The sequence below is a fragment of the Cervus elaphus genome, chromosome 16 (assembly GCF_910594005.1).
Source record: "Cervus elaphus chromosome 16, mCerEla1.1, whole genome shotgun sequence".
NCBI lineage: Eukaryota > Metazoa > Chordata > Mammalia > Artiodactyla > Cervidae > Cervus > Cervus elaphus.
In genome coordinates this window covers 39,947,525-39,975,115 of record NC_057830.1, presented here as the reverse complement: position 1 = coordinate 39,975,115, position 27,591 = coordinate 39,947,525, and the positions used below count along the sequence as shown (strand labels likewise).

General features: G+C 46.2%; 2 protein-coding genes across 2 annotated transcripts in view; one reads left to right on the top strand and one right to left on the bottom strand.

Moving 5' to 3' along the window:
• ENTPD4 (ectonucleoside triphosphate diphosphohydrolase 4) overlaps window positions 1–26,359 on the bottom strand; it is a 116,948-nt gene extending 90,589 nt beyond the window's left edge. Inside the window, exon 1 of the mRNA XM_043870558.1 lies at window positions 26,337–26,359. The gene's annotated coding sequence lies outside the window, so the exon portion shown is untranslated. The remainder of the gene's footprint in view (window positions 1–26,336) is intronic.
• Window positions 25,567–27,591, top strand: part of SLC25A37 (solute carrier family 25 member 37) — a 46,647-nt gene continuing 44,622 nt past the window's right edge. The window contains exon 1 of the mRNA XM_043870560.1: window positions 25,567–25,921. Coding sequence (XP_043726495.1) covers window positions 25,712–25,921 — 210 coding nt within the window. The 5' untranslated portion in view covers window positions 25,567–25,711. The remainder of the gene's footprint in view (window positions 25,922–27,591) is intronic.

The following is a 27,591-nucleotide window of genomic DNA, read 5'->3' as shown; positions in this document are numbered from 1 at the left end:
AATGTTGTTGGAGGTAGTGAAAAATTGTTAAGAATCCTGAATATCCACTAGGGCTTTTCTGATAGTTCAGATGGTAAAGAATCTGCCTGCAACACAAGAGAGCCAGGTTCGATCCCGGGGTCAGGAAGATCCCCTGGTGAAGGGAATGGCTACCCATTCCAGAAATATTGCCTGGAAAATTCCATCGGCAGAGGAGCCTGGCAGGTTGCAGTCCATGGGATCACAAAGAATCGGACACAACTGAGCGATTAACATTTTCACTTTCAAGTATCCACTAAAAAGAGAGAGGATAATAAATAAAATATGGTAGAGTAATACAATGGAATACTACTCAGCAGTTAAAAGAAATTCACTTGGTCAATATAGCAACACAATTAGGTTCCCAAAATACTGTTAAATTATAAAATCACACCTATAGTACGATGCCTCTTACGTAAACAGAGCACACAAATACATCAGTATACAGGTTCTGGAGGGCTTCCCAAGTGGAGCTAGTGGTAAAGAACTTGCATGCCAATGCAGGAAACGTAGGAGACCTGGGTTTGATCCCTGGGTAGGGAAGATCCCCTGGAAGAGGTCATGGCAGCCCACTCCAGTATTCTTGCCTGGAGGATCCCATTGACAGAAGAGCCTGGAGGGCTATAGTCCATGGGGTTAAAAGAGAGTTGGACAGGACCTAGTGACTAAACAACAATAATATATATTTTTTTCCTAAAATTTTCACAGTATTTGCCCATCACATTTGCAATAGGAAACCAGTTATTTGTCAAAGAGTGTTGAAAGTTCAAAAACTCTTAAAAGGTTAGCTTTAGGTTACCTTTAAATACACCCTCCTTTCTTCCCCCGCCAACTTAAATACATAGCACGTGTTTGGGAAGACTGGCATGTTTTATTGCAAAATTAGGTACATTCCCTAAACTGTGGAAGTATAGAAAAAGGTTCTGGGAATTATTTAGCTTAGTTTAGGGGGATCGGGGGAAATAGCTCTTATTTTTAACTCACCGATGTCCCATTAACCAGGATACTCCAGAGACTGAAGATTTACTGACAATCAATGTTTAACCATGGTTAAACTTAGCTACTTTCTGGGGATGAAATTTCTCAGATAGCTGAGAGATTTTCATCTCTTTTACATTTTTACATTGTAATGATCTGGAGTAGAAAAATGTCTAGAATGTTTTAGGTACTTCTCTGCCTTCTTCAACAGAAAAGAGTATCGAGTTTCAGCTTTTCCAACTTTGCTATTTCTAAAGGTTGCCATATGGTACACTGTCAGGATCTGTCTTATAGCATCACTGTCTTTCCTGCTAAGGCTTTAGAAGTCAACTTCTTGGAATTGTTTGTAAAATAATCAGTGTATGGGCCTCACACGAAGAGGATTGCCTCAGATAAAAGAACACACAAACTTCCTGGCATCTATTCTGGCTTTTTCACAACCCCCTTTTCCCCCTCCACTTCTTTCTGGTTTTCAGGGACGTTCTGAAAGTGCTGGCTTCAAGTCTGGAAGATAATACAGGTAGAGAAGAAAGAACAGGATTAGTTCTTGTAAAACAGTGATCTCTATCAAGATCAAAGCTTTAGCTGTTGGCACAGGGTTCTTGCCACAGAACTGAGCTACCAACAGATGAAATGCAGGCATGTGCTAGGTTGCTTCAGTTCTGTCCGACTCGTTGTGACCATAGACTGTAGCCCGCCAGGCTCCTCTGATCATGGGGATTCTCCAGGCAAGAATACTGGAGTGGGTTGCCATGCCCTCCTCCAGGGGATCTTCCCAACCCAGGACTCGAATAATTCTAAATGAAGACGAAAACCATAACCTTATAGCAGTTGTACAGCATCTGCTAGATTTTGTGATCTTATACAAGAATTTCCCAAGACACAGCAGGGGGGATTACTAATGAAGCCTTTGTGAGTAACAGCCTTATACACACGTACATGTGTTGTGCTCAGGTGTGTCCTATCCTTTGAGACCCATGGACTGTAGATCGCCACGCTCCTTTGTCCACGGGATTTTCCAGGCAGCAATACTGGAGTGGGTTGCCATTTCCCTCTTTAGGGGCTCCTCCCAGCCTAGGGATCGAACCTGCATCTCCTGAATCTCCTGCGTTGCAGGCAGATTCTTTACTCACTGAGTCACTTGGGAATAGCCTTGTACATCTGAGTAAGGTGGGGGTCCAAGAGGGTTCATACAGAGCTGGGTCATAATCTCAGGCCTACTCTTTGCAAAACCAGAAAGGGGAAGGGAACAGAGGGTATGGAATGGAGCTACGAAACTCAGGAGTCACAGATAAGGTCTTTTCTTATGCACGTGTCGTTTTCTTCATTTTTCCTCCTATTGCAATGATCAGGCAGCAACACAGAGAAGTGATGATTCGCAACTACATTCCAAGGCTCTGAGTCAGGAAGTTAGGGCTCATTTGGTGTTATTAGTTAGCTGGGGGTGGTAGTGACCAAATCTAATAAAAACACAATGGACAGAAGTTTCAAATTTCTTTCAGAAGGATTGTGCTCACTCTAAAGAGTATAAGACCTGTGCAAATTGCTCCTGCCATATGTTCATGTGAGATAAACTCACAGACTACTGTAGCAGAGAGATGGCCTGTTCATGTATCTCATACAGGTATCTCTGTTCATCGCTGGCAGACGCAGAGCAGATGGTGGCTCTGAGTGAGTTGATATTGTTGCTCTGAAGATTCAAAGAGGATGGAGATGAAAGCATAGGAGTTAGGGACAGACGGGCTGTCTCTCCCATCTCCCTTTGCCTCAGTCCTTTTTTAGTAAATGGGGAAGCTCATCCTTTCCCAGCCTTAGAAAAGGCAAAAATAAATGATGCCTGTGGAAGTGCTTAGAGTTACTTGGAAACAAATGTGACTGTGTTAGAATGAAGTATCATATTGTCTCTCCTTGGGCTTCTCTGGTGGTTCAGTAGTAAAGAATCTGCCTGGCTCAGGAGGATCCCCTGAGAAGGGAATGGCAACCCACTCCAGTGTTCTTGCTTGGGAAATCCCATGGACAGAGAGGCCTGGCGGGCTAAAGTCCATGGGGTCGCAAAGAGTCAGACACAACTGAGCAATGAAACAACAATTGTCTCTCCTAAGAGACCTAATCCTCGTAAGGGAACAGGAGAAAGTTCTTTGGTTTATCAACTGTACCCCTTTAGGGTAAGCTCAGTCTGAAGGTTGGTTCCCATTCTAGGAGATTCAGATCAACCACAGCTTTGGGGGGATATTGTGAATATGCCTGAACTCCTAGAACAAGTGTCCTGGAAAGGGTCTGAAGATCACTTCCCTCATTGTATAGACACAGAAATGAAGGCCCAGAGAGGTGAATGGACTTCTCTGAGGTCACACGGCTATTCCCAAATACATGGCTTCACTTGAGCCCAGGGCCCTTTTCACAGACTTTCTCAAAGTGAGGTCCTCTGAGATTGCATGTCAGAATCACCTGACATGTATAGGGGGGCACCAGGGAGGTATTGGTGAAGAGAGCTGATTATATGAATGCACATTCCCTGACCTGAATCACAAGCTTTGGGAGCAGTACCTGAGAATCTGTATTTTAGGATGAAACAATTCTTTTTTTTTTTTGTCTGCACTGAGTCTTCATTGCTTCATGCGGGCCTTCTCTAGTTGTGGCAAGCAGTGGCCACTCTGGCTGCAGCGTGCAGGCTTCTCTTTGCGGTGGCTTCTCGTTGTGGAGCGTGGACTCTAGGCGCATGGGCTTCAGTAGTTGTGGTGCATTGGTTTCGTTGCTCCATGGCATGTGGGCTCTTCTTGGACCAGGGATCGAACCTGTGTCCCCTGCACTGGCAAGCGGATTCTTAAGCCCTAGACCACCAGGGAAGTCAAGGATGAGGCGAGTTTTACACAGCTATGCTTTATTTCAACAATACCTTGAAGTGTTGCTTCTAAATCGCCTACGTGAAATGGCCACCCTTAAGGAATCATCTCCTAGAGAATATGGAAAGAACACATGCTATTAATTGCCACCAGACAATGCCATGTCCTCAATTAGCTACACTGTATGACAGTCAGCCTCCTGCAGGGCACCATCATCTCCTGGAATGTTCTGAACAATCAAAGCACATTTGGGAAACAAACACAGCTCATGTGGTCCCTTTAAGAGCCTCTCTTTGCCTGGGTTTGGGGGTGGGTGTGCTCTCCTTTGCAGGTCACTCCCAGCTTATCTTAGGGTCCCCGCCACCTCTCTGAGACATCTGGTTTCATACACATGTCTCTGGCCTGAAAGTAGATAGATTCTGATACAGGGCTGAACCCACCCTTCCCTTAATCAACCCAGAGTGACTTGTCAGGTCCATGGGAGATAAATAAAGCTGAGATCGTCCCTGTAGAAGCCTCTTGAAAGGTTAAATAGGGTATGTAAACAAGTGATGGGGTTGCCAGCAGCTTCCACGTAATGCCCACGAAGGGCTCTTTGCACAAGGACATCAGCTGGGCTGGGCACGTCCAAGCAGAGTTCATGTGAAAGGGATGAAAACCTCTGAACCCAGCTGGATCCCTGGTTACTCCATAATGGCTCACGGCTTAGGGAGGATCTGTCTCTTGGGTGCTCAAGCACTGGATTTCTCCCTGCCTGCCTCCCAGCAGGTCCTTACCGGGCTTCAGAGTGCCCAGCTGGAGTCAGAGCCTGTACTACTTTCTCCTCTGCCCAGGCAGCAACAGCAAAGATGGAGCTAGATTTTAAGAGAGGCCCCGTTGTAGAGAAGCACCCATTAAAAGACAATCTTCATGTCAGCAAAACCCCAGGGTGTAACAAGAGAGAACTGCAGAGCTTTCCTTTGATCTGTACCTATTTTTTTTCCATTTATTTTTATTAGTTGGAGGCTAATTACCTTACAATATTGTAGTGGTTTTTGCCATACATTGACATGAATCAGCCATGGATTTACATGTATTCCCCATCCCGATCCCCTCTCCCACCTCCCTCCCCACCCCATCCCTCCGGGTCTTCCCAGTGCACCAGCCCCGAGCACTTGTCTCATGCATCCAACCTGGGCTGGTGATCTGTTTCACCCTTGATAATATACGCTGGTGATCTGTTTCACCCTTGATAATATACATGTTTCGATGCTGTTCTCTCTAAACATCCCACCCTCTCCTTCTCCCACAGAGTCCAATAGTCTGTTCTGTACATCTGTGTCTCTTTTTCTGTTTTGCATATAGGGTTATCATTACCATCTTTCTAAATTCCATATATATGCGTTAGTATACTGTATTGGTCTTTATCTTTCTGGCTTACTTCACTCTGTATAATGGGCTCCAGTTTCATCCATCTCATTAGAACTGATTCAAATGAAATCTTTTTAATGGCTGAGTAATATTCCATGGTGTACATGTACCACAGCTTCCTTATCCATTTGTCTGCTGATGGGCATCTAGGTTGCTTCCATGTCCTGGCTATTATAAACAGTGATGCGATGAACATTGGGGTGCATGTGTCTCTTTCATGATCTGCACCTATTTTTTTAAAAAGGTAGTTTGTAGGTTTGCGGAGAGGTCAGAAAGGGCTGTTATTTGAATTTCTCTGAAATTTGCTCTAGAAAACAAAACCAGGGGCTCCAGGGAAGCAGGGGCCTGGGGTTTCCCAAAACTCAGCTCAGTGTCTAGCAGCTAAGACAGTGCTCAAAAATATGTCAGATAACAAGCCACTATCTGGGGGTGGGGCTTCCCTGGTGGCTCAGTGGTAGAGAATCCTCCAGCCAATGCAGGAGACATGGGTTCTATCCCTGGGTGGGGAAGATCCCCTGGAGAAGTGAACGGCAACCCACTCCAGTATTCTTGCCTGGAAAATTGCATGGACAGAGGAGCCTGGCGGACTACAGTCCATGCGTCACAAAAGAGTCAGATATGGCGGAGTGATTGAACAACAATCCGAGGGTGACCACTGGGGGCACGGCCACTTCCTGCTAAATGGCATTCATTGACACACGGTGACTGAACGCACAGTCCAGCTGCAGAATTCCAGATTCAGCAGCCCTGCTTTTGTTGGTGCCTTGAGAGTATTTTGATGATCAAGGGCTGATTTGTATTTATCAGACTCCCAAGATTGATATGTGGGACTGGAATGCCAAGTTACCCAGGAATCACAGTGGGAAATAAACGTGCTGGGGCCTCACGTGTTCTCTTTCTGTGAGCTAATCCTCCTAGAAACCAAAGGATGATCAGATGGTGACCTAGTGAGCAGACAACCAGAACCAGGGAGACCAAGTGAATCAGATTTCTCAGGGCAACAAGAGAAGTAACAGGATTTTACACAACTGTCCAGCCAAAGGCAGGCTTCCCTGGTGGCTCAGAGGTAAAGAATCCACCTGCCAATGCAGGAGACACGGGTTCGATCCCTCATCGGGAAGATCCCCTGGAGAAGGAAATGGTAACCCACTCCAGTATTCTTGCTTGGGAAACCCTATGGAGAGAGAAGCCTGGCAGGCTACAGTCCATGGGGATCACGAAAGAGTCAGGCACGACTTAGCAACTAAACAACAACAATAAAATCAGCTATAGGCACCAAAGTACAGTCCTGCCATCAGCGCTCACGACTCCGATGTGCCCTGGTTTCTGGGGGGCTGTCACAGGAGTGGACATTGAGGCTTTGCAGAGGGTTCCTCTTCCGACCTCTCTGCATGGACAGGTGCTGCTGAGGTTTCCATCTCTTACTCTCCTTTCACTTCCAGATTTCAAGACCATTTCTGAACAGCCCATTATTTTATTCCCCCAGTTTTACTAGATGTAATTGACACACAGCACCATGTGAGTGTTAAGCTGTATGCTTAATGACTTGAAGTATGTATGTTGCAAAATGTTACCACAATAAGTTTAGTTAACATCCATCACCTCATACAATTACAAAATATTTTTTACTCCTGATGAGAACATTTAGGATCTATATCTCTTACTAACTTTCATATATACCACACAATGGTGTTAACTGTAGTCATCACATGGTACATTAATCTCCAGGACTTATTTATCTTGTAACTAGAAGTTTGTACCTTTTGAGTCCATCCAATTCCCCTCTCCCCCCTACCTCCCGGAAACACAAATCTGTCCCTTTTTTCTGAGTTAGGTTTTATTAGAGTCTACATCTAAATGAGATCATGTGGTATTTGTCTTTTTCTGTCTATTTACTTACAGGTGGTGCTAGTGGTAAAGAACTCGCCTGCTATGCAGATGTAAGAGACCCAGGTTCGATCCCCTGGAGAAGGGAATGGCAACCCACTCCAGTATTCTTTCCTGGAGAATCCCTTTGACAGAGGAGCCTGGTGGGCTATAGTCCACTGGGTTACAAAGAGTCAGGTTTGCAAAATATCGGACACGACTGAATGACTTAGCACCCACACATGCAATGCATTTATTTAGCAGAACGCCTTCAAGGTCCATTCTTTTTTTTTTCCCTCCTTTAATTGGAAAATTGTTACTTTCAATCCATTATCAGTCAGATTTTGGGAACCTGGGCATCCTCCCCTCTTTCAGGTGACAGCCCACCTCTGATGTGAGCAGACTGGATTTATAACACTCAGAAGGAAGTTAAAGTTCCCTCCTTGCCAAAGTGGTGAAGGGTATCGTTCTGTAGCCACCCCATGCCTCTCCACCAAGTACTGGTGTGCGTGCTCAGTCGTGTCTGACTCTTACCAACTCCATGAATTGTCACCTGCCAGACTCCTCTGTCCAAGGAATTTTCTAGGCAAGAATACTGGAGTGGGCTGCCATTTCCTTTTCCAGGGGATCTTCCCCACCCAGGAAGAGAATCTGAGTCTCTTGCATTAGCAGGCGGATTCTTTACCACTGTGCCAGCTAGGAAGCCCTCAAGAACTAACTGACAACAGTTATAAATCATATTTCTAGATAGAAGATCAATTTAGGGATTTTTTTGTTTGTTTGTTTCACCTTTTTCTCCCCCTACCCTCACAGTGCCACGGGTATATTATGAAAAGCTTAGATGGATGTTGGTCAAAACCTCTAATGTCAACTAAGGAGGCCACTGCGACTGAGAAATTCACTAGCATGGACTGTCTGAGCTGCCTGAGGAGTCTCTGGTTTCTTTCGGGAACAGAAATCTTTGGGAACAGAAATCTGTGAGATCCAGCACATGGCAACAGAGAAACAACCACCCAGAAGTCACAGGGAGCAGAAAATCATAGAATCAGAAGGAAGTGATGGTCAGGGAGCACCCAGGACTGTGGGCAGTGCTTTCAGGCACTTGATGTTTGTTGACTGACTGTCTGAAGGACTGAATGAATACTTGAATAACCCAGCCACCTCATTACACAGAGGAGGAAACTGAAGTCACAGGGGATGTTGATTTGCTGAGTCACAGAGCATAGCAATGGCACCTGGGACTGGCTTGTAGGGGACCCGAGTCTCAGCTCTGTGCTTGTGTTATCACAATGATGGCAACCGGAAAAATTAAGGAGAGCTGGGGTGGAGTGAAGGAAATAAGGAATCATAAAAGAGTAAAATGACTTAAAATACAGGCATACCTTGCTTTATTGCACTTTGCTTTATCAGGCTTCGCAGATATCGCCTTTTTTTTTTTTTTTTTTTAATGAATTGAACGTTTGTGGCCACCCTGCAAAGTCAGATGATGGTTTGCAGTTTTGACATAATGTGATGTGTGTGTGCTTATCATGTCCAGCTCTTTGAGACCCCATAGATTATAGCTTGTCAGGCTCCTCTGACCATGGAATCCTCCAGGTGAGAATACTGGAGTGGGTTATCACTTCCTAGTCCAGGGGATCTTCCCGACCCAGGGATCACCTTCATAGTTAATAGACTACAGTATAGTGTGAACATAACTTTTAAAAATTAAAAAAAATTATATTGGAGTATAGTCGATTTACAGTGTTATATTAGTTTCAGGTGTATAGCAAAGCAAATCAGTTATGAATATACATGTATCCAGCTTTTTTAGATTCTTCTCCCAAGCAGGCTGTTATAGAGTGTTGAGTAGACTTCCTGAAACGTGCCTGGTCTAAACTGAGATGTGCTGTGAGTATGAAATATACACCGATTTCAAGGACAATATGAAAAAAGGGTAAAGTGAGCTTGTGGCACAGTGTTAAAGAATCTCCCTGCCAATGCAGAAGATGCTGGAGGCATGGGTTCTATCACTGGGTCGGGAAGATCCCATGGAGTAGGAAATGGCAATCCACCCCAGTATTTTTGCCTGGAAAATCTCATGGACAGAGGAGCCTGGTGGGCTATAGCAGACATGACTGAGCAACTGAGCATGCATGCTTGAAGGAAGAATGTAAAATATCTCATCATAAATATATTGAATAAATAACATTTCTCTGTTTCTTTTACTATTTTTAATGTGGCAACCAGAAAAGTTAAAATTACATTCATGGCACTGTATTTCTGTTGGGCAGTGCTGGCTGACTCTGCTTCAAAGCATTTAACTACCATCTCAAACACAGAGTGCAATGCTCATAAAATTAAAATGGGCATTGAGAGTATGGAAGTGGTTGTATTCTCCAGCCATTATTTATTGTCAATCACCTTTTAAGTAAAGAAACATAGAAGGGGTGACATGGGAAACTGTGATGGAAATAACAAGGTAACCTGCTTATTAATCAGAGGAATTGACCCTGAAAGACAATAATGATACAGTCAGTGTTGGTTCAGGCTTTATGCCTCTCCTAGGACATCTTGACCTTAACATCCTCAGAAGCTGTTGGGGGGGGCATTTGATGCCCCCAGGGAGGAGGAATAAAGAGTGGGGGGGCAGCATGGAGTTACTGGAAGACATAGCTAGCTCAGTGTAGCCTCATATAAGTCACCAAGCCTCTAGGTTTCATCCTTGGTGCAGTCTTTGTCCTATATCACAGTGCTGTCTCTGGAGCCCCCATCCTAAGCCTTAGAACTCGGAAGGGCTTGAGCACAAGACCGGAGATCTCTATGCCTCCATTTCCTGTTTATAAGATGGAGACTAGGACAGTGCTTTCTTACAGACTGATGGAGACTCAACAAGATAATTCATGCCTAGTGAATGCCTCCAAAATGTTAAAAACAAATAAAAACTTACAAACTGAAAAGGATCTTAAGGGCCACTCAGTCCAACTCCCACCCGAACTCACGAGTGCCCCTGTACTTCCACTCATATCTGGCCTCCCTTTGTTCACTGCCAATGGTGGGAATCCTTTTGTCTCATAGGGCAGACCTTGTTTGTTTGTCTTTAAATTTTATTTTATTGTGATTAAGTAGCATAATGCTACCATTGTCATCATTTTTAAGTGTACAGTTCTGTGGCATTAAGTACATTTCCTTGTTATATGAACTTCCCACCATCCAGCTCCAAAACTTTTTCATTATCTGAAACAGAAACTGTACCTATTAAACAATAGCTCTTCATTCTCTTGTTCCCCCAGACTCTGGTAACCATTGTTGTTTCTGTCTCTATGAATTTGACTACTTTAGGTATCTCAAGTAGATGGAACCCCATAGAATCTGTTCTTTTGTGTCTGGCTTATTTCACTTAGTGTAATGTCTTTAAGAGTCATCTACGCTGTAGCATGTGTCAGAGTTTCTTTCCTTTTTAAAATTGTATAATATTCCATGGTATGTACATACCACATTTTGTTTATCCATTCATCTATTGATGGACACTCAAGACTTTTTTAAACTGTTCTGATGTGGATCATTTTTAAAGACTTTATTGAATTTGTTACAGAATTGCTTTTGTTTTATGTTTTGGTTTTTTGGCTGTGAAGCATGTGGGATCTTAATTCCCTGACCAGGGATCGAACCTGCACCCCCTGTATGGGAAGGGGGGGTCTTAGTCACTGGACTGCCATGGAAGTCCTGACCCTCAGGTTTTGAATGTCTCTAACTATCAGTTCTGCCACCAAGTAAGCTCAGTCGTGCCTTCCTGTGACTTAAACCCATCTACCAGGTCTGCCCTTGAGCGAGAGCATCAGACTGGGCCCTTGCCCACAAAAATCCCTGGATGTGAACCACCACCTCCTCAAAGACTGAGCAGTGTTTCCAAATTTCCAGACCTTCTGCCATTGTGGTTTAAGTCTTCAGATCCACTTAAGTTCTTTGGACTGCAAGGAGATCAAACCAGTCAGTCCTAAAGGAAATCAACCCTGAAGGACTGCCAATGGAAGGACTGTTGCTGAAGCTGAAGCTTCAGTACTTTAGCCACCTGATGTGAAGAGCTGACTCATTGAAAAAGACTCTGATGCTGGGAAAGATTGAGGGCAGGAGGAGAAGGGAGGAGCGGAGGATGAGACGGTTGGATGGCATCACCGACTCAGTGGACATGAATTTGAGCAAACTCTGGGTAAGGATAGAGAATCCTGGCATGCTGCAGTCCAAGTGGGCACAGACAACAACACTGATATAGAGGGGCTTCCCCGGTGGCACAGTGGTAAAGAATCTGCCTGCCAATGAAGGAAATGCAAGAGACATGGTTTCGATCCCTTGGTCAGGAAGATCCCCTGAGTAGGAAATGGCAAGCCACTCCAGTGTTCTTGCGTGGGAAATCTCTTGGAGAGAGGAGCCTGGAGGGCTACAGTCCACAGGGTCACAAAGAGTCGGACATGACTTAGTGACTGACCATGCATACACAAAACTTCCTGATCTCATGTTCAAAAGGAATCACCCTAAACACATACATGTAGGAAGCTTCTCGTATTCAGAAGGAATGACCATAAACTGAACTGACTTATACTCTGCTCCAGGATTAACTTCCCTTTCCTTGACCCTTTGCTCACAGAGTTGAAGAATGCGTTGCCTTTTCTTGGCAGCCTTATTTCACTGACTCATTTATTGAACATGTTTTATTGGTTGGCTCGTCAAGGTGAGACAATTCAGTTAGTAGTTTAGAGCTTGAACTCGGAGGCCAGATTTCCTAGGTCAGAATCCGAGATCCATCCTTTACAATGAGTCACTGGACTTTAACTTCTCAGGGCCTTGCTTCCTTATCTATAAAATAATAATAATAGTAACAGAACTGGCCTCACCGAGTGGTTGTGAGGATTACATGAATTAGTGCCCAAACATGAGAAGAGAGCCTGGCACTCAATAAATGTGCTATTTCTCTGCAAAGGGCACTGTGCCGGGTGCTGGGGTAAGCAGTCAGCCAGGCAGACCAGTTCTGGACTCTTTGTGGTTCCCAGTCTAACAAAATGGTCAGACAAGCTAACCATTACATGACAACCAGAATTTATTCATGGTTTGTTAAAGATATGTTCTTAAGTAGAAAAACACCAACTACACTACAGCGTATGAAGTCTTAGGAAAAGATTGTAGGGTGAGGTGGGGGCACAGCAGGGGGGCACCTAACTCACCCCCACTTATTCACTCACTCACTAAGAATAAATTCTTATTCGTGCAGCCTCTATGAAGAACTTATGGAGATTCCTCGGAAAACTAAAAACAGAGTTGCCATATGATTCAGCAATCCCAGATATTCTGGGCATATATTCCGAGAAAACCATAATTTGAAAAGATATATGCACCCCAGTGTTCACTGCAGTACTGTTTACAATAGCCAGGATATGGAAGCAACCTAAATGTCCATCAACAGATGAATGGATAAAGAAGATGTGATACATATTGTATATATACATATTGTGTATATATATGTATATATATACACAAAATGGAATACTAGTCAGCTATAAAAAGAAAATGAAGTAATGCCATTTGAAGCAACATGGATGGATCTACAAAAAGTCATACCAAGTGAAGTAAGTCAGAAAAAGAAAGACAAATACCATAGGATATCACTTATACGTGTCATCTAAAATACAACACCAATGAGCTTATCTACTAAACAAAAACAGACTCACAGAGAGAGCAGACTTGTGGTTACCAAGGGGGAGAGATTGTGGGAGAAGGATGGATTGGCAGTTTGGAGTTAGCAGCACAAGCTATTGTATATATGTACAGCTGAATCACTTGGTTGTATACCAGAAACTAACACAACATTGTAATTCAACTATATATAAATAAAGTAAATATTTTTTAAAAAGAAAAAACTATACTTATTGAGTTCCTACTAGTATTAGGTATGATGGCTAATTCTGGGAAGTATCTATGAACAAAACAGAAATCTCTCTCCTGGGAAGCTGACATTCTACTGATAGGAGACAGACAGCAACATAATAAATGCAATGATCAGTTCAGTTCAGTTCAGTTCAGTTGCTCAGTCATGTCCGACTCTTTGCGATCCCATGAATCGCAGCACGCCAGGCCTCCCTGTCCATCACCAACTCCCAGAGTTCACTCAAACTCATGTCCATTGAGTCGGTGATGCCATCAAACCATCTCATCCTCTGTCGTGCCCTTCTCCTCCTGCCCCCATCCCTCCCAGCACCAGGGTCTTTTCCAATGAGTCAACTCTTTGCATGAGGTAGCCAAAGTATTGGAGTTTCAGCCTCAGCATCAGTCCTTCTAATGAACACCCAGGACTGATCTCCTTTAGGATGGACTGGTTGGATCTCCTTGCAGTCCAAGGGACTCTCAAGAGTCTTCTCCCACACCATAGTTCAAAAGCATCAATTCTTCAGCACTCAGCTTTCTTCAAAGTCCAACTTTCACATCCATACTTTAAATAATAATAATTAGTCTGCATGTGAATAAATAATAAACACAACTCTACTGTCTGTTGGAGGCAGAGCAGGCATGATTCTTGATAAATTGTACATCTTACATGAGTGCCAATTAGGACTTTGGGATGACTCCAGAGCTTTCAGCTTGAGAACTAGAAGCAAAGCTGTGAGGTCAGGATGCTTCCCTGAGGAAGCGGCATCTAACTGGGGACTGGAAGGACCAATAGCCACCATCCAAGTGAAGAGAGGCAGGAAAAAAAATCCAGGGAGCTGTAGCTTGTCCTCAGCAGACAGGCAACTCCAGCATCATGTAAGGTCCTATCAGTCCAGGAGTACTCCCATCCTGCCTTATATGTCCACAAGGCTCAGGATTTTTTTTTTTTTTTTTTTTAAGGCTCAGGATTTAAGGGTACAGTTTTATGTTTTTAGAGATTTAAAACACAACCTTGACTTTCAGCCTTCCAAGGAGCTACTCCTCCTAGTATTGTGTCTTCTACGGGGTTGATAAGTTTGCATTCCATGACTTTTTCCAGTTGATAAAAAAAAAAAAAAGTTGAACTGCACTTGATCAAGGACAGTGTACTATGTCACACCTCCTTTCTTGCTTATATTAGCCCTATTTATCAACCTCCTTGGGTAGCACAGCTTACAAATCAATCCAACCATAAGATAATGTTACATGGCCTGCATTTATCCATCTAACTCTACAATAACAGCTCTAAGGGTCAAATGAGATAAGATATGAGAAAGTGCATAAAAGTTCTCCACAACTGCTAAGTCGTTCAATGAATGGTAACTATCATTGGCAGGAAAAAAAAAAAAGGAAAGAAAGAAAAGGAGGGGAGGGAAGGAGGGAGGAAGGAAGGATGGAGGGAAAGAAGGAAGGGAGAATGAAAGGAAGGGATAAAGAAAACTCTCCGGAGATCAACAAGCTGCTGTTGCTTAGTATGACTTGGACACCAAACCTCTGGGAAAGGAGAGATTAAATGAGCACACTGCTGCCACAGCCCAGGCGATTAAAGGACAGAGCAGCCTCTCTGTATTTCCCTCTGTATAAATGTGCAACATTGTAAAAAAGGTCACACCTGAGTAAGTGCACAGCCTTTTAAAAGAAACATGCTTTACCCGGGCCAAACGGATGCATTTTGAGAGAAAGTTATAGCTCTTGAAGTGACTTTTGTGAACATGATGCAAATGGTGAGAATCTGAATTGGTCCTTTTTATGATCTTATGGGGGCTTCCCTGATGGCTCAGTGGTGAAGAATCTGTCTGCAATGCAGGGGATGCAGGAGGTGTGGGTTCCATCCGTGGGTCAGGAAAATCCCCAGAAGAAGGAAATGGCAACCCACTCCAGTATTCTTGCCTGGGAAATCTCATGGACAGAGGAGCCTGGCGGGCTATAGTCCATAGGGTTGCAGAGTTAGACACAAATTGAGCGACTGAGCAAGCAAGCAAGTAATTATCATATGGAAAAGAAGTCTATTAAATCAGGGGTCTCCAATCTCTAGACTCCAATGTCTGATGATCTGAGGTGGAGCTGATGTAATAATCATAGATATAAAGTGCACAACAAATGTAATGTGCTTGAATCATCCCAAAATTACCCTCAACCCTGCCCCAAACCCATGGAAAAGTTGTCTTCCATGAAACCAGTCCCTGGTGCCAAAAATGTTGGGGACTGCTGTTAAATGTAGCAAGTTATGTTCATGCCCTGATTAAATATACTTGCACGTATCAAAAGCATTTTGATAAAAATGTTATAGACTTGCATTTTTGAAAAAAAAGTAAAGAACACTTAAAAAGCAAAATTAACTGCTGGTTAAGAGACAGAAAATCCTTAATGAACATTAGCATGCTATGAAAAATGTCCATGGCCACAGTAAGAGCTGACAAACACTCGTCAAACATAAATGGGGAAATGACATTTCTGAATATATATATATTGTTGCTGTTGTTTAGTCTCTAAATTGTGTCTGACTCTTTCTTCCCAGGCAAGAATACTGGAGTGCATAGCCATTTCCTTCTCCAGAGAATGTTCCCAACCCAGGGACTGAAACTTCATCTACTGCACTGCAGGCAGATTCTTAACCACTGGGCCATCAGGAAGCCCCCAAATATATTTATACATATATATATATATATATATATATACACACACACCCCCACATATATATATACATATAAAGCATGCTTTATATTTCTTTTTTAATCCTACAACATAGGAATTAACGTGTCCGTTTTACAATTGAGACTCTAGACCCAGAGATGCTGAGTAATTTCTCCAAGGACACACGGCTGGGTAGTAAGTGGTAAGTCAGGGCTTCTGAGGTCAACGTTCACCTTTTCTGCTATGCTCTGCTTCCTCCTCGAGTGATTAAACACAAGCCAGCTCCTCCCCTGTTATGTGCAGGAATCTGTGCTAGGTTCTGGGTCTATAAAGGAGCATAAACCAGAGATTCTGCTTTCCAGGACTTAGGATCTAGATGGGGGACTAAGGTGTGTACCGAGACAAGCTATAGTACAAGGAAGTGAGTGATAAATGCCATGTAGGTGAGGTAGCACACACTCCTAGAGAAGTTCAGTGAAGGAAGCTGTGTGTGGGCTATCAGGGTCAGGGAAGGCTTCCTGGAAGAGGTGACATTTTATTAATTCATTTGCATGTATTCAGTCAGAGCCTACTTTGTGCCAGGCATGGTGTTAGGCACGGCGGACAGAGCTGTGAAGATGTGATATCCAGTGTCTCTTTCCTTGAAACTTCGTGTGTGTGTGTGCACGTGTGTGTGTGCGTGAGAGAGAGAGAGAGAGAGATAGAGAGCAAGAAACAGAATAATCAAATAAGATAATTTAAGAAAGTAATCAGTGCTATACATTTTTAAAAAATGATCATGAGGCTTCTGGGTGGCCCAGTGGTTAAAGAGTCTACCTGCCAATGAGGGAACACTGATTCTATCCCTGGCCCGGGAAGACCCCACATGCCGCTAGACCACCAAGCCCACGTGCCGCAACTGCTGAGACTGTGCCCTAGAGCCCATGCACTGCAATGAAGAGTAGTCCCCACTCTCCCGAACCAGAGAAAACCTGAGCAAAAGCAAAGACGGCCCAGGTCAGCCAAAACAAAAACAAATAAATAAAAAAGAATCAGCATTTTAAAAATGAGACTGTGGGACAGGTTTACATTGTTCTTCCTGAGGAAATGACCTTGGAGTTGAAATTGAAAGACCAGAATCTGTCCATGGGAAGAACGGGCCCTGGAGGTTCCAGACATGGGAATATCACCTCCTAAAGAGCTCCTCCTAAAGAGCTCCTCCGCTACGCTCAGCCATCTGGAAATATGACAGCTATGCTGCCTGGAGGATCATGAACAACAAATCCTTTACCTTTCCCAAACTTTTTAAAAATTATTTACTTTATTTCTGGCTGTGCTGGGCCTCTGCTGCTGTGTGGGCTTTTCTCTAGTTGCAGAGAGCAGGGACTGCTCTCTAGCTGCGGTGCCCGGGCTTCTCCGCGCCGTGGCTTCTCTCATTACAGAGCAGGGGCTCTGGAGTGCCAGGTCAGTACTTGCAGGGCACGGGCTCAGACACTGTGGACCCCGGGCTCTAGAGCACAGTCCTGTCGCACGGGCTTCATGGCTCCGTGTGAGATCTTCCTGGACCAGGGATCGAGCCTGTGTTTCCTGCATTGGCATGCAGATTCTTTACCACTGAACCACCACGGAAGCCCAGCAAATTCTTAATGATGGTAGGGCTTGGTTTGAAACTTCCCTGCGGAATCTGGCAAATATGGCCATGTGCTAATATGCTGTGTCATGTCAAATGCCCAGAGAGGAACATTGATGACTATTGATTTTTACCGAACAGGCCTCTGAGATAAGACTAACGACAGCAATAAAGGGTTATCAGCTTCCAGGGTTATTTCAAAAGCAGGTGAATGAAAAAGTATCGAACACCTGGGTTTTTATCCCAATTCTGCCACTATCCACTCCTGCGTTTGTGGACAAGTTATTTTACCTGTTAGATTTCTTTGGTCACTTGTGAGATGGGTTTATGTTGTTTTTTAGTCACTAAGTTCTGTCCGACTCTTTTGCAATCCCATGAACTGTAGCCTGCCAGGCTCCTCTGTCCATGGGCTTATAGGCTCTGTCATATTGCAGGTCTCTTCTACTTCTCAAGCTTTGCAAATCCACACTCCCAAGAAAAGTGTAGCACCTTCCTTTAGCATTTGTGACATGTGCTTTGGAAGAAAAGCAAATGTCCCCTTTTTCTCTCTTCTCCACCAACTTTTTGTGTTTAGAGCCTTGGGAGCTATGGTACAACATGGTTTAATTTCTTGGAGATCACAGAAGCATGCAGAATTTTAATGCTATTTTATAGGAATATGGACTTCCTTTGAAGGAAACACTTATTCCTGCAATAAATATTGACTGTTCACTCAATTTACATCCTGAAGGAATTTAAGACAATATAACTGTAAGAATAAATGGAAGGATGGGAAAGCCATGAAGGAGGCATGAAAGAGTGGCGGGGTTCCGCTCATTTCTGAGGGTCAGAGAAGGCTTCCTGGAAGGGGAACCATCTGAACTGAGAAATGAGCACCTTTGACAGGTAGAGACCTGAAGAGCCCTCCCTTTGGAGGATGTAGGACCATGGGTTTACGGAGGACGTTCAGGGATGGGTGCTTACTAAAGTATTCCTGCCTGGAGAATTCCATGGACAGAGGAGACTGGCAGGCTACAGTCCATGGGTCGCAAAGTATTGAACAGGACTGAGTGACAAACACTCCCACTTTTCAGGGATGGAAAAGCAAGGTCTGGCGAGAAGATGGTGACCATATCCTAGTTTCTCCAAAGCTACCTTTTTCTGTCCTGGTGGAATTCTCACAGATGCCCCTTGTCACTCAAAAAGTATCCCAGTTTGGATGACAAATTACAGTCACCATAGCTGTAAGGGATTTTCTATCAGAGGCCTGAATCTTCCCCTGGTTGAAAAGATCTGAAAGGAGCAGAGTCAGGAATGACTGAACTTGCAGATCTGTCACCTGGTAAAACAGAAGTAAAATGCATAGGAAAAAGTAGCACTAGAAGGAGTCGCCAAGTAGGAGGAAAGATTATGAACTCAGTTTTAGATCTGAAAGATTCGGCTGGAGGGTAATCGGCACCTCATTGGGTCCAGCCCCTCCTCTCGCAGATCGAAGGACTGGGGGCAAAGCATCCGAGTCAGGATTGGAACCCAGGCCTCTCCCCTCGGCCTGTAGCTCTAGTCTCTCTGCCTCCCTGTCCTGAGCTCAGTAGTGCCCCTCTAGCATGCATGTCTGCTGAGAACCTGTGGTCCTATTTAGAAATATCTCTGCAAATACAATCAAGTTAAGATGAAGTCATCCTGGTGTAGCATGGGCCCCTAATCCAATATGGCTGGTGTTCTAACAAGAAGAGGGAAATGGGGACCTCCCTGGTGTCCAGTAGTTAAGAATCTGCCTTCTAATGCAGGGGATGCAAGCTCTATCTCTGGTTGGGGAACTAAGATCCCACATGCTGCAGAGCAACTAAGCCCATGTGCCACAACTACTAAGCCTGCACGCCGTAACTAGAGAATCTCTGTCCTGCAATGAAACATTTGGCATGATTCAACAAAGATCTCCTGTGCCTCAACTAAGATCTGATGGAGCCAAATAAACTAATTAAATAAATAAACATATTTATGGAGCCAAATAAACTAATTAAATAAATAAACATATTTATTTATGTGTGTGTAGGGAAATGTGTGTGTAGACAAATAGGGATGTGACAATGAAGGAAGAGACCAGAAGGACACATCTAAAGCCGTGGGATGCTGAGGATTGCCAGGGAGCCATAGAAAGCGAGGAATAGGCCAGGAAGGATACTTCCTTAGACTCTGGAAGGAGCGTGGCCCTGCCAATGCCTTGACCTTGGACTTCTAGCCTCCGGAGCTGTGAGACGGTATAATGCTGTTGTTTCAAGTTGCCCATTTAGGGTGTTTTGTGATGATGGCCCTGGGACCCTGTTCCACTGTCTGAGCTAGGTATCTTAAAATTCAACATTCAAAAAACTAAGATCATGGCATCCAGTTCCATCACTTCATGGCAAATAGGTGGGAAACAATGGAAACAGTGACAGACTTTATTTTCTTGGGCCCCAAAATCACTGCAGATGGTGACTGCAGCCAAGAAATTAAGACACTTGCTCCTTGGCTATGACTAACCTAGACAGCATATTAAAAAGCAGAGACATTACTTTACCAACAAAGGTCCATACACTCAAAGTTACGGTTTTCCCAGTAGTCATGTACAGATGTGAGAGTTAGACTGTAGAGAAAGCTGAGTGCTCAAGAATTGATGCTTTTGAACTGTGATGCTGGAGAAGACTCTTGAGGGTCCCTTGGACTGCAAGGAGATCAAACCAGTCAATCCTGAAGGAAATCAGTCCTGAATATTCATTGGAAGGACTGATGCTGAAGCTGAAGCACCAATACTTTGGTCACCTGATGTGAAGAACTGATTCACTGGAAAAGACCCATCACCCTCAGTGGACATGAGTTTGAGCAAGCTCCAGGAGTTGGTGATGGACAGGGAAGCCTGGCATACTGCAGTCCATGGGGTCGCAAAGAGTTGGACTCTACTGAGCAACTGAACTGAGGTATCTGGGAGGCACAAGAAAATACGGGTCTGGCGTGTAAAGAAATGGTCAGAATTGAAAACCTAGCCAGGGTTGGGAATAGGAAAATGGAAATTGAAGCGAGGAACAAAGGCAAGAGAAGGGGCACTGAGGACATCCTATGGGGAGGAAGGAGAGGTGGAGAAGGAGGCAGAGAGCATTGTTAGAAGGGTAGGAAGAAAGTGGAAGTGAGCGAGGAATTCCAGAGGAGGCCGGGTCGAGAGGTTTGTGCTGGGAGAGGCTGGCTGATCTGGAAGTATGGTCATGGGTGACCTTTTCAAGAGCTTCTTTAGAAAGGTGCAGGAGATAGAAGTCACAGGAAGTCTTCAAGAATCTAGTGAAGGAGGGGTAGCCAGGGCGATCATTCTTTTTGGACTTCAGGACAGAAGAGAAAATAGGGCATTAGTTGAAGGTGTGGAGCCAGAAAGAGGGATTTTATTAGGCTACAGAGGACTCAGTATATTTGTGGGAAAAGGCTGAGGAGAAGGAGAGATTACAGGTGCAACCTCTTTCGGTGGGTGGCCATGCAGGGCTCAAGGTCACCATGCAAACACACTGTTCTGGCACACCCTACCGAAAATGAGCCAATACTTTGCTGCCACTGGGGCCTCGGGGCTCTTCTGCCCCCGCTCCCCCTTCCACCCCAGGGCCTTGAGACGTCCACTAGGGGATGGGCTCTTGAGAGTGGAAATGACCACAGTGCAGAGACCATGATGTGAGGAGGGGGCAGCTGGTATTGTTGGGCCTCATCCATGAAAGTGTGGGGGCAGCTGCTAGGGAGGATGGTACAGGCATCTGCAGGACGGGAGTCTGTGGACCCCACCATGTATCACAGCAAGGGGTTCCAGCCTTATCACAAGGGACTTAAGCAGCAGAGTCTGTGACGAACCGGCAGGCTCCTGGGACATTGCTATTGTTGTTCAGTCACTCAAGTCATGTCCAACCTGTGACCCCACGGACTGCAGCATGCCAGGCTTCTCTCTCCTTCACTGTCCAGTGGAACTGGGCAACACTCTTAATTCCCCGATTAAACCGCTAGCTCTGACCCTTTCTTGTCACCATCCTTTATAAAAGGAAGACCAGTAAACTGAGGCAGTGTCTTCTGTGGCCTGGAGGTTTGCCCCCACCCCTTTCTTATTGGATGGGAGGGTTCTAGAACAAGGCTAGCTTTTTGTTTCCATTTCTTCTTTGGTGTCAAGAGGAGACACATCCCTAAGGATGAATTGCAGATAGAGCTCTTAGGGAACACAGCACTGTCCTTGGGAAAGCAAGGGCTTCTGGGATGACAGGGCCAGATGTGTAAATGAGCGAGGGGTCCTGCATGTCTAGTGGCCCCTTGGCCCTCCCAGTGTATACCCTTGACTTAAAAATAATGAAAATGTGGAGGAGTGCACATTGCAAAACAAACAAAAGCAAAATGCACAGTCACACCTGGTACCCAGCACACTATCCTCTAGGAGACATCACACCATGCAGTTCCTCCATGCCCCCCTCCCCCACCACCCGCCCCTGGCAGAGGAATTCTAGAGCTCCAGGGATAAGCACTGCGTTGACTAAATTCTGGGCAGAGTGTTAATATATACGTGTGTTGCATGAGTGGGTAAGCAGATGACAGGACTTGAGTAATTGTGAGAAAAGCAAGATTTTGGAGAAAGCCTGAATGTCTTCTCTGTGTAGTCCTAACTCCTTTCTGTCTTCCTTCTTTCAAACACCCTCAAATTATATATAATTCATTGTAGGCTTTTATTCTTTTTTTTCTGTATTTTGTTCACTGTGTGTCAAATCTAAAGGAAACCCTGAATATTCACTGGAAGGACTGATGGTGAAGTTGAAACTCCAATACTTTGGCCACCTGATGTGAAGAGCCAACTCATTGGAAAAGACCCTGATGCTGGGAAAGATTGGGGGCAGGAGGAGAAGGGGATGACAGAAGATGAGATGGTTGGATGGCATCACCGACTCAATGGACATGAGTCTGAGCAAGCTCTGGGAGAGTGAAGGACATGGAAGCCTGTGTGCTGCAGTCCATGGGGTCACAAAGAGTCAGCCATGACTTAGCAACTGAACAACACAACATGTTAATCAGCAATGTTCATCGTCAGCAGGTGAGGAAGCAGGCCAACCAAAAGGGCCAAATTCACTCAACTGGTCAGAGATGGAACCCAAGCTTGGACATGTCTGTGATTCCAACTCAAGTGCCATTCTCCCTACATTCTCTGTGGCTTCCTGCTTCTGAGTGGACTCCCAGTTGGGTGAAGGCAGCTGGGAACCAAAGACATCTTCAGCACTTCAACGTTCAGGAAATTTACGTAAGACTCAGCTGGAACCAGCAAGTCATCCGAGTCTCGTGGTTCACCCCGCAGGGCAGGCTCACTGCTCTGCCCCTGCATCCCTGTGATGCTCCCTTCTTGTTGGCAGTGAGGCCAGAGCACGGGTCATGGGGTCTGGGGATGTCACCCCCCTCCCGGCAGGCCTTCCGCAGAGGTTGAGCACCAGGGCTGACCACTGTATTCTGACATCCAGAGATACCTCCCTCATTATGATGCCCATTTGTTACTGTACAGAATATTGCTGAATGGGAAACCTAGGCGGGGTCTCCAGAGATGACTCTCAGACTCACAACTTGTACCTGGCTTCCTAAGGGAAGCCCCACCGAATCCGCAAAGGTGTAGGAGGCCACCTATGGATGCTATGGTGCTTCCACCTTCCCTGTTGCCACTCCCACTGCCACAACTGCCTTTCAACATCCATGAACTTGGGGTCCAGACACTGGGATGCTATTGTAATAGGCAAGCCACTGCCCACCCCAGCTGCTCCTGACCCAAAGGTCTGGGATTTCGCTAGGCAGCATACAACAGCAAAACAGCAGGATGGTGGTCTCCATCTGCCTTCCACCTCCCAGAACTCTCTAGTTCAGCTGTCAGGATTTAAGTCATATTTAGACTCCGACTGCAAGAAATGTGTTTTAAATTTTCTGGCCACTACAGTACAAGGAGAAGTTTAAGGTATTGAGGGCCAAACCACTATAACTACCACATTTGGTGAGAAAAAAAATTGAATATTCATAATAAATATTTTGAAGATTTTCTAAATGCTTCAGCTTAACATTTAATGAAATTTTTAAAACATTGTATGTCTCTGAAGATTATGAGGATGTTCACAAATGCCAAGAGTCCTCTTAAGCAACTACGGGTTGACTTTTTTCCACCAATGCCACCACTGCAGAGTTCAGGGGTTTTCTCATCCATCGAGAGATTAAATCCTACAAAGCATGATCCACTTTCATTCTTTATATTTTTTTCAATTACAGAAGCAATACAAGCATTGTTTGTCTGAAAAATATAGTAAACGTAACTATAATCCTACATCACTATCACAATAACCGCTTCACTCTTTTTATGTGCATATTTACATCTTGGTGAATGTAGGGTTCATAGAACTCTGCTTTGTTTTCTTACCTAGAACTGCATCATAATTATTTCCCATGTTGTTGCATAATCACAATTTAATGGCCCCATAATCTTTCACTAATACAGGTATCATAATTGCTCAGCTATTCCTCTCTAGTTGAACCCTTAGCTTGTTTCCAATTATTTTACTATAAACAATGCTTTGAAGAGCATCATGTATTTTCAGAGTGTTGGTCACTGAAGTGAGATGATGAGTTACTACGTACTGGCTAAAGGGTATCCATTTTTAAATGAGCATCAACAGGTTTTGACCAATGTTTCTTGAAAATCACCTTTAGCAAAAGCAGGGAAATTTGTCTCCAGGAATGACTAAATGCAGAGCTTGTTTCTACCTATCCCATCTTTAGCACTTCTCTTGGCACCTACTGAATATTCAGAAACAGTCCCCTTGGTCTTGAAGCCTCTGTTGACATTGCTCACATCACTGAATCTCAAATCCCGGGGAGCTGTCTGGGTGACTGTGACTCGAATCTTGGGACCAGGATGAGGCCAAGAAGGAGATACAGCATCTTCAGGGTCTCCCCCACCCGTTCATATCTCAAGGCACAGCTTTCCTGACCAGAAGTCTTCTCCAGATAAGGTGCAGTAAAAGTTGATCAGCTCAAGCCAAATCTCAAGCCCAGAACATGCACATTTAGATGCACATTTCAGGGAGCCTTAGATAAACAGACAGGCTACTCCCCTAATTTTTGATTCCTCCCTCTTCCTCCCAGATGGAGAAGACATTGTTATTTAGGTTACAGTAAAATAACCTGGGTTATACTTTATTTAAGAAGATATTTAATAGCTTGGGATAGTTTATGAACTAGAATATTAGAAAGAACTATACATGCGCACTCAGTTGCTCAGTTGTGTCTGACTCTTTGTGACCCCATGGACTGCAGCCCCCCCAGGCTCCTCTGTCTATGGGATTTACCAGGCAAGAATACTGGAGTGAATTGCCATCTCCTCCTCCAGGGGATCTTCTTGACCCAGGGATGGAACTCCAGTCTCCTGCTTGGCAGGTGGACTCTTTACCACTGCACCACCGGGGAAGCCCAGGCAAATGCAATACTGCAAGATTTTACTCTCTTCCTCACTTTCCTCTCTATTGTGAGGCCAGGCTCTTAAAGCCCTTCCTGCCCCAGGAAAACGCGCTGAAGGTGCCTATTCAGAAGGGCTTCACCTGATGACCACTTATCGTCTTCATCAGTCCAGGGCTGTGTGGCTTTAGCCCCTTGGTGAGAATAAGGAGGAATAAACTTGATGAATCACGTGTTTTCTTTTCAGAAAGAAAAACTTAAGTTTTCGCGCCAATGAAGCAGCCTGGCGCAGGATCTTGAGATCTCACTTTGTTCCCTCTACGGTACATGCTCTTGTGTTGCAGAAAAGGAGGTGCACCCCTCGTATCGCGCAGTGGGTCCTCAATTCTGGAACTCTATCCACCCCATGTGCCCCCCAACTCCTCCTCCGGCCACCATAACTGCTCCATAAATGACATTCGCAGTGCTCCAGGCCCAAGGAATGCCAAAGCTTGCTGAGCAATAGTGTTTGCAACAAAACCCTGGGCTCTGTGGGTAGACTGGCCGCTGTTCCGGATCCCCCTCCAGCCTCAAGCATTTCCCCTTCTGCGATCCGGGTGACCCTTCCCGGCAGCTGCCCCCCTGGCCTGCCCCAAGCCAGGCAGCACCACCCCACCAGGAGGTAAGACGACTTCCCGGGACACCCCACGTCCTCCTCTCGCCCCCGTCCGGTAGCTTGGAAATGTGCAGTAGACAGTGACGTCACACAGGGAGGCGGGTCCCCACTGTCCTGCACACCAATGGCGCGGCCGCAGCCCGTCCCTTCTTTTTCAGTGATTGGTGTCTCGGGCCCCTCTGCTCCACCCCAGCCCGCCATGGCGTCAGGCCCCGCAGCACCGGGGAGGTGGTTCCCACTTTAAAGAAGTGAAGTTTTTCGCCCCCTCCCCCGCCCCGCCCGCCTCCTGCAGCCTCCCGCGCCGCGCGGAGCCGGCGAATGGAGCTACGCCGCGGCGGCGTAGGGAGCCAGGCTGGGGCGCGCAGGATGGATGGGGACAGCCGAGATGGCGGCGGCGGCTGCAAGGACGCCGGGTCGGAGGACTATGAGAACCTGCCGACCAGCGCCTCCTTATCCACCCACATGACAGCCGGAGCGATGGCCGGGATCCTGGAGCACTCGGTCATGTACCCGGTAGACTCAGTGAAGGTGAGGCGCCAGGAGACTTTAGAGACGGAGCGAGCGCACGCGTGTGCTTATGCATCCCGCGCGGGAGCCTCCTGGACGCAGCCTGGAAGCAGCCCTCCGCAACCGCGCTCTCCTTAGCGCCGCGGCGCCCCCGGGTCTCCTGCGTCCCACCGGGAGCTGGCGCGCGCAGCCGGGGCGCCTGGGAGTGCGCCGCGCAGCTCCTTCCGCTGTGCGCTTGGGCCCCCGGGGGCAACCCCCCCTCCGCGCCCACGAGGGTGCCCCAGCCGGCGCCCCGCTTCGCCGCTCCCGCCGAGTTCCAGGCCCGGGCTGCTGGCGGCGCTGCCGCCGGCGAGGAGAAGGGGAGAGCACCGCTGGCCTCGGCGGTGGCGGCGGGGCTCCAGACGGAGCCGGCCGGTATGGCTTTGAGCAGTCTTACCATGTCTGGCCACGCGATCGGTGGGTTTGCGGTCCCGGCTCGTCGCGGCTCCCACTGGCACGCTGGGTGTGCGAGCCGCGGCGAGTGGCGTCAGCTGGCCGCTGCCGGGTGATCGGGGCTTCCACACACGTGCGCCGTCCCCGAGGGGCTCGCCGCCGGGAGCGCCAACCACACTCGCGCCGAGAAACGTGGCCCCGACCCGGCTGGCCCGGCCGCCCGCCCTTTGGCAGCCGAGCAGCTGAGAGGCAGTGAGGCTCACAGTGACATTTGCCTTCTCATTTTGTTGCAGGGCAGGCAGGGAGAGCGCGTGCTGTGTAGTCTTAGGGGTTGTGTAATAGCCGTTCAGTTTGCCCCGCGCTTCCCGGGTAGTTTTAAATGCATTGCTGTCAGGAGGTAGCTTTAACCAGGCGGATTTTTGCCTGAGCTGCACTAAGTCAGCTTGTTCAGGATACAGAATGACCGGGGGATAGAGTGCTATGGGGAAGCAATACTATTATTGATACATTATACTTGTGTAGGCAGAACTCATCTTATTCCTACAGCAGACGTGGGAATTGACATGAAGAAACTGAGGCACAGAGCAGTGAACGGGATTAGCCTGCCGGTGCTCATGTGCCACTGGTATCCGCGACTCCAGCCCCGGTGTGCTTCGGAGATTTGGGGGCTTCTCGAGGTGGCAGTTATCTCCAAGGCAGACTCAACAGAGTTCCCCAACTAGCATCTGTATTTTGTTTTTGATGCTGGCCCCACATGAGCGGTGGGAAGGCCAGAATGTCTAATGCAGAGGGTGTTCCCTGCTCTGAGCAGTTCTTAGAGCTGGCGGTCAGTGGCTGGACAGACACGGGTCCAGAGAGAAGGCCACGGGCATTCACATTAAGGTGAGCCCCACGTCTTATGTTGTACTGCTGGGCCTGAGTCATCACGCCTCTGCTCTACGGCATGCCAGAGGGAGATTAAAGAAACCGTCCTTGCCTGCCAGGGTTATGGAGGCCACAGGGAGATCTTTTCTCTTAGGTTTTCAAAGTTCCTCCAAGAAAGACCCTGGACGGACACCAGGTGGCATTTGTATAGGAAATAATCCTTCACATGTAATAAAAAGTCCCCATATTTGAAGTTGTCATCTCAAGTGCCTTGGACAGAGTGTGGGAAGGTTAGGAGCCAGGAGATGTCATTTGAGCAGGCATGAGCCATCAAAGAACTAGACCACTTCTGAGGCTCTTGACCTCCGCTGTGAGTTTGGTTCAAGGCATCACTG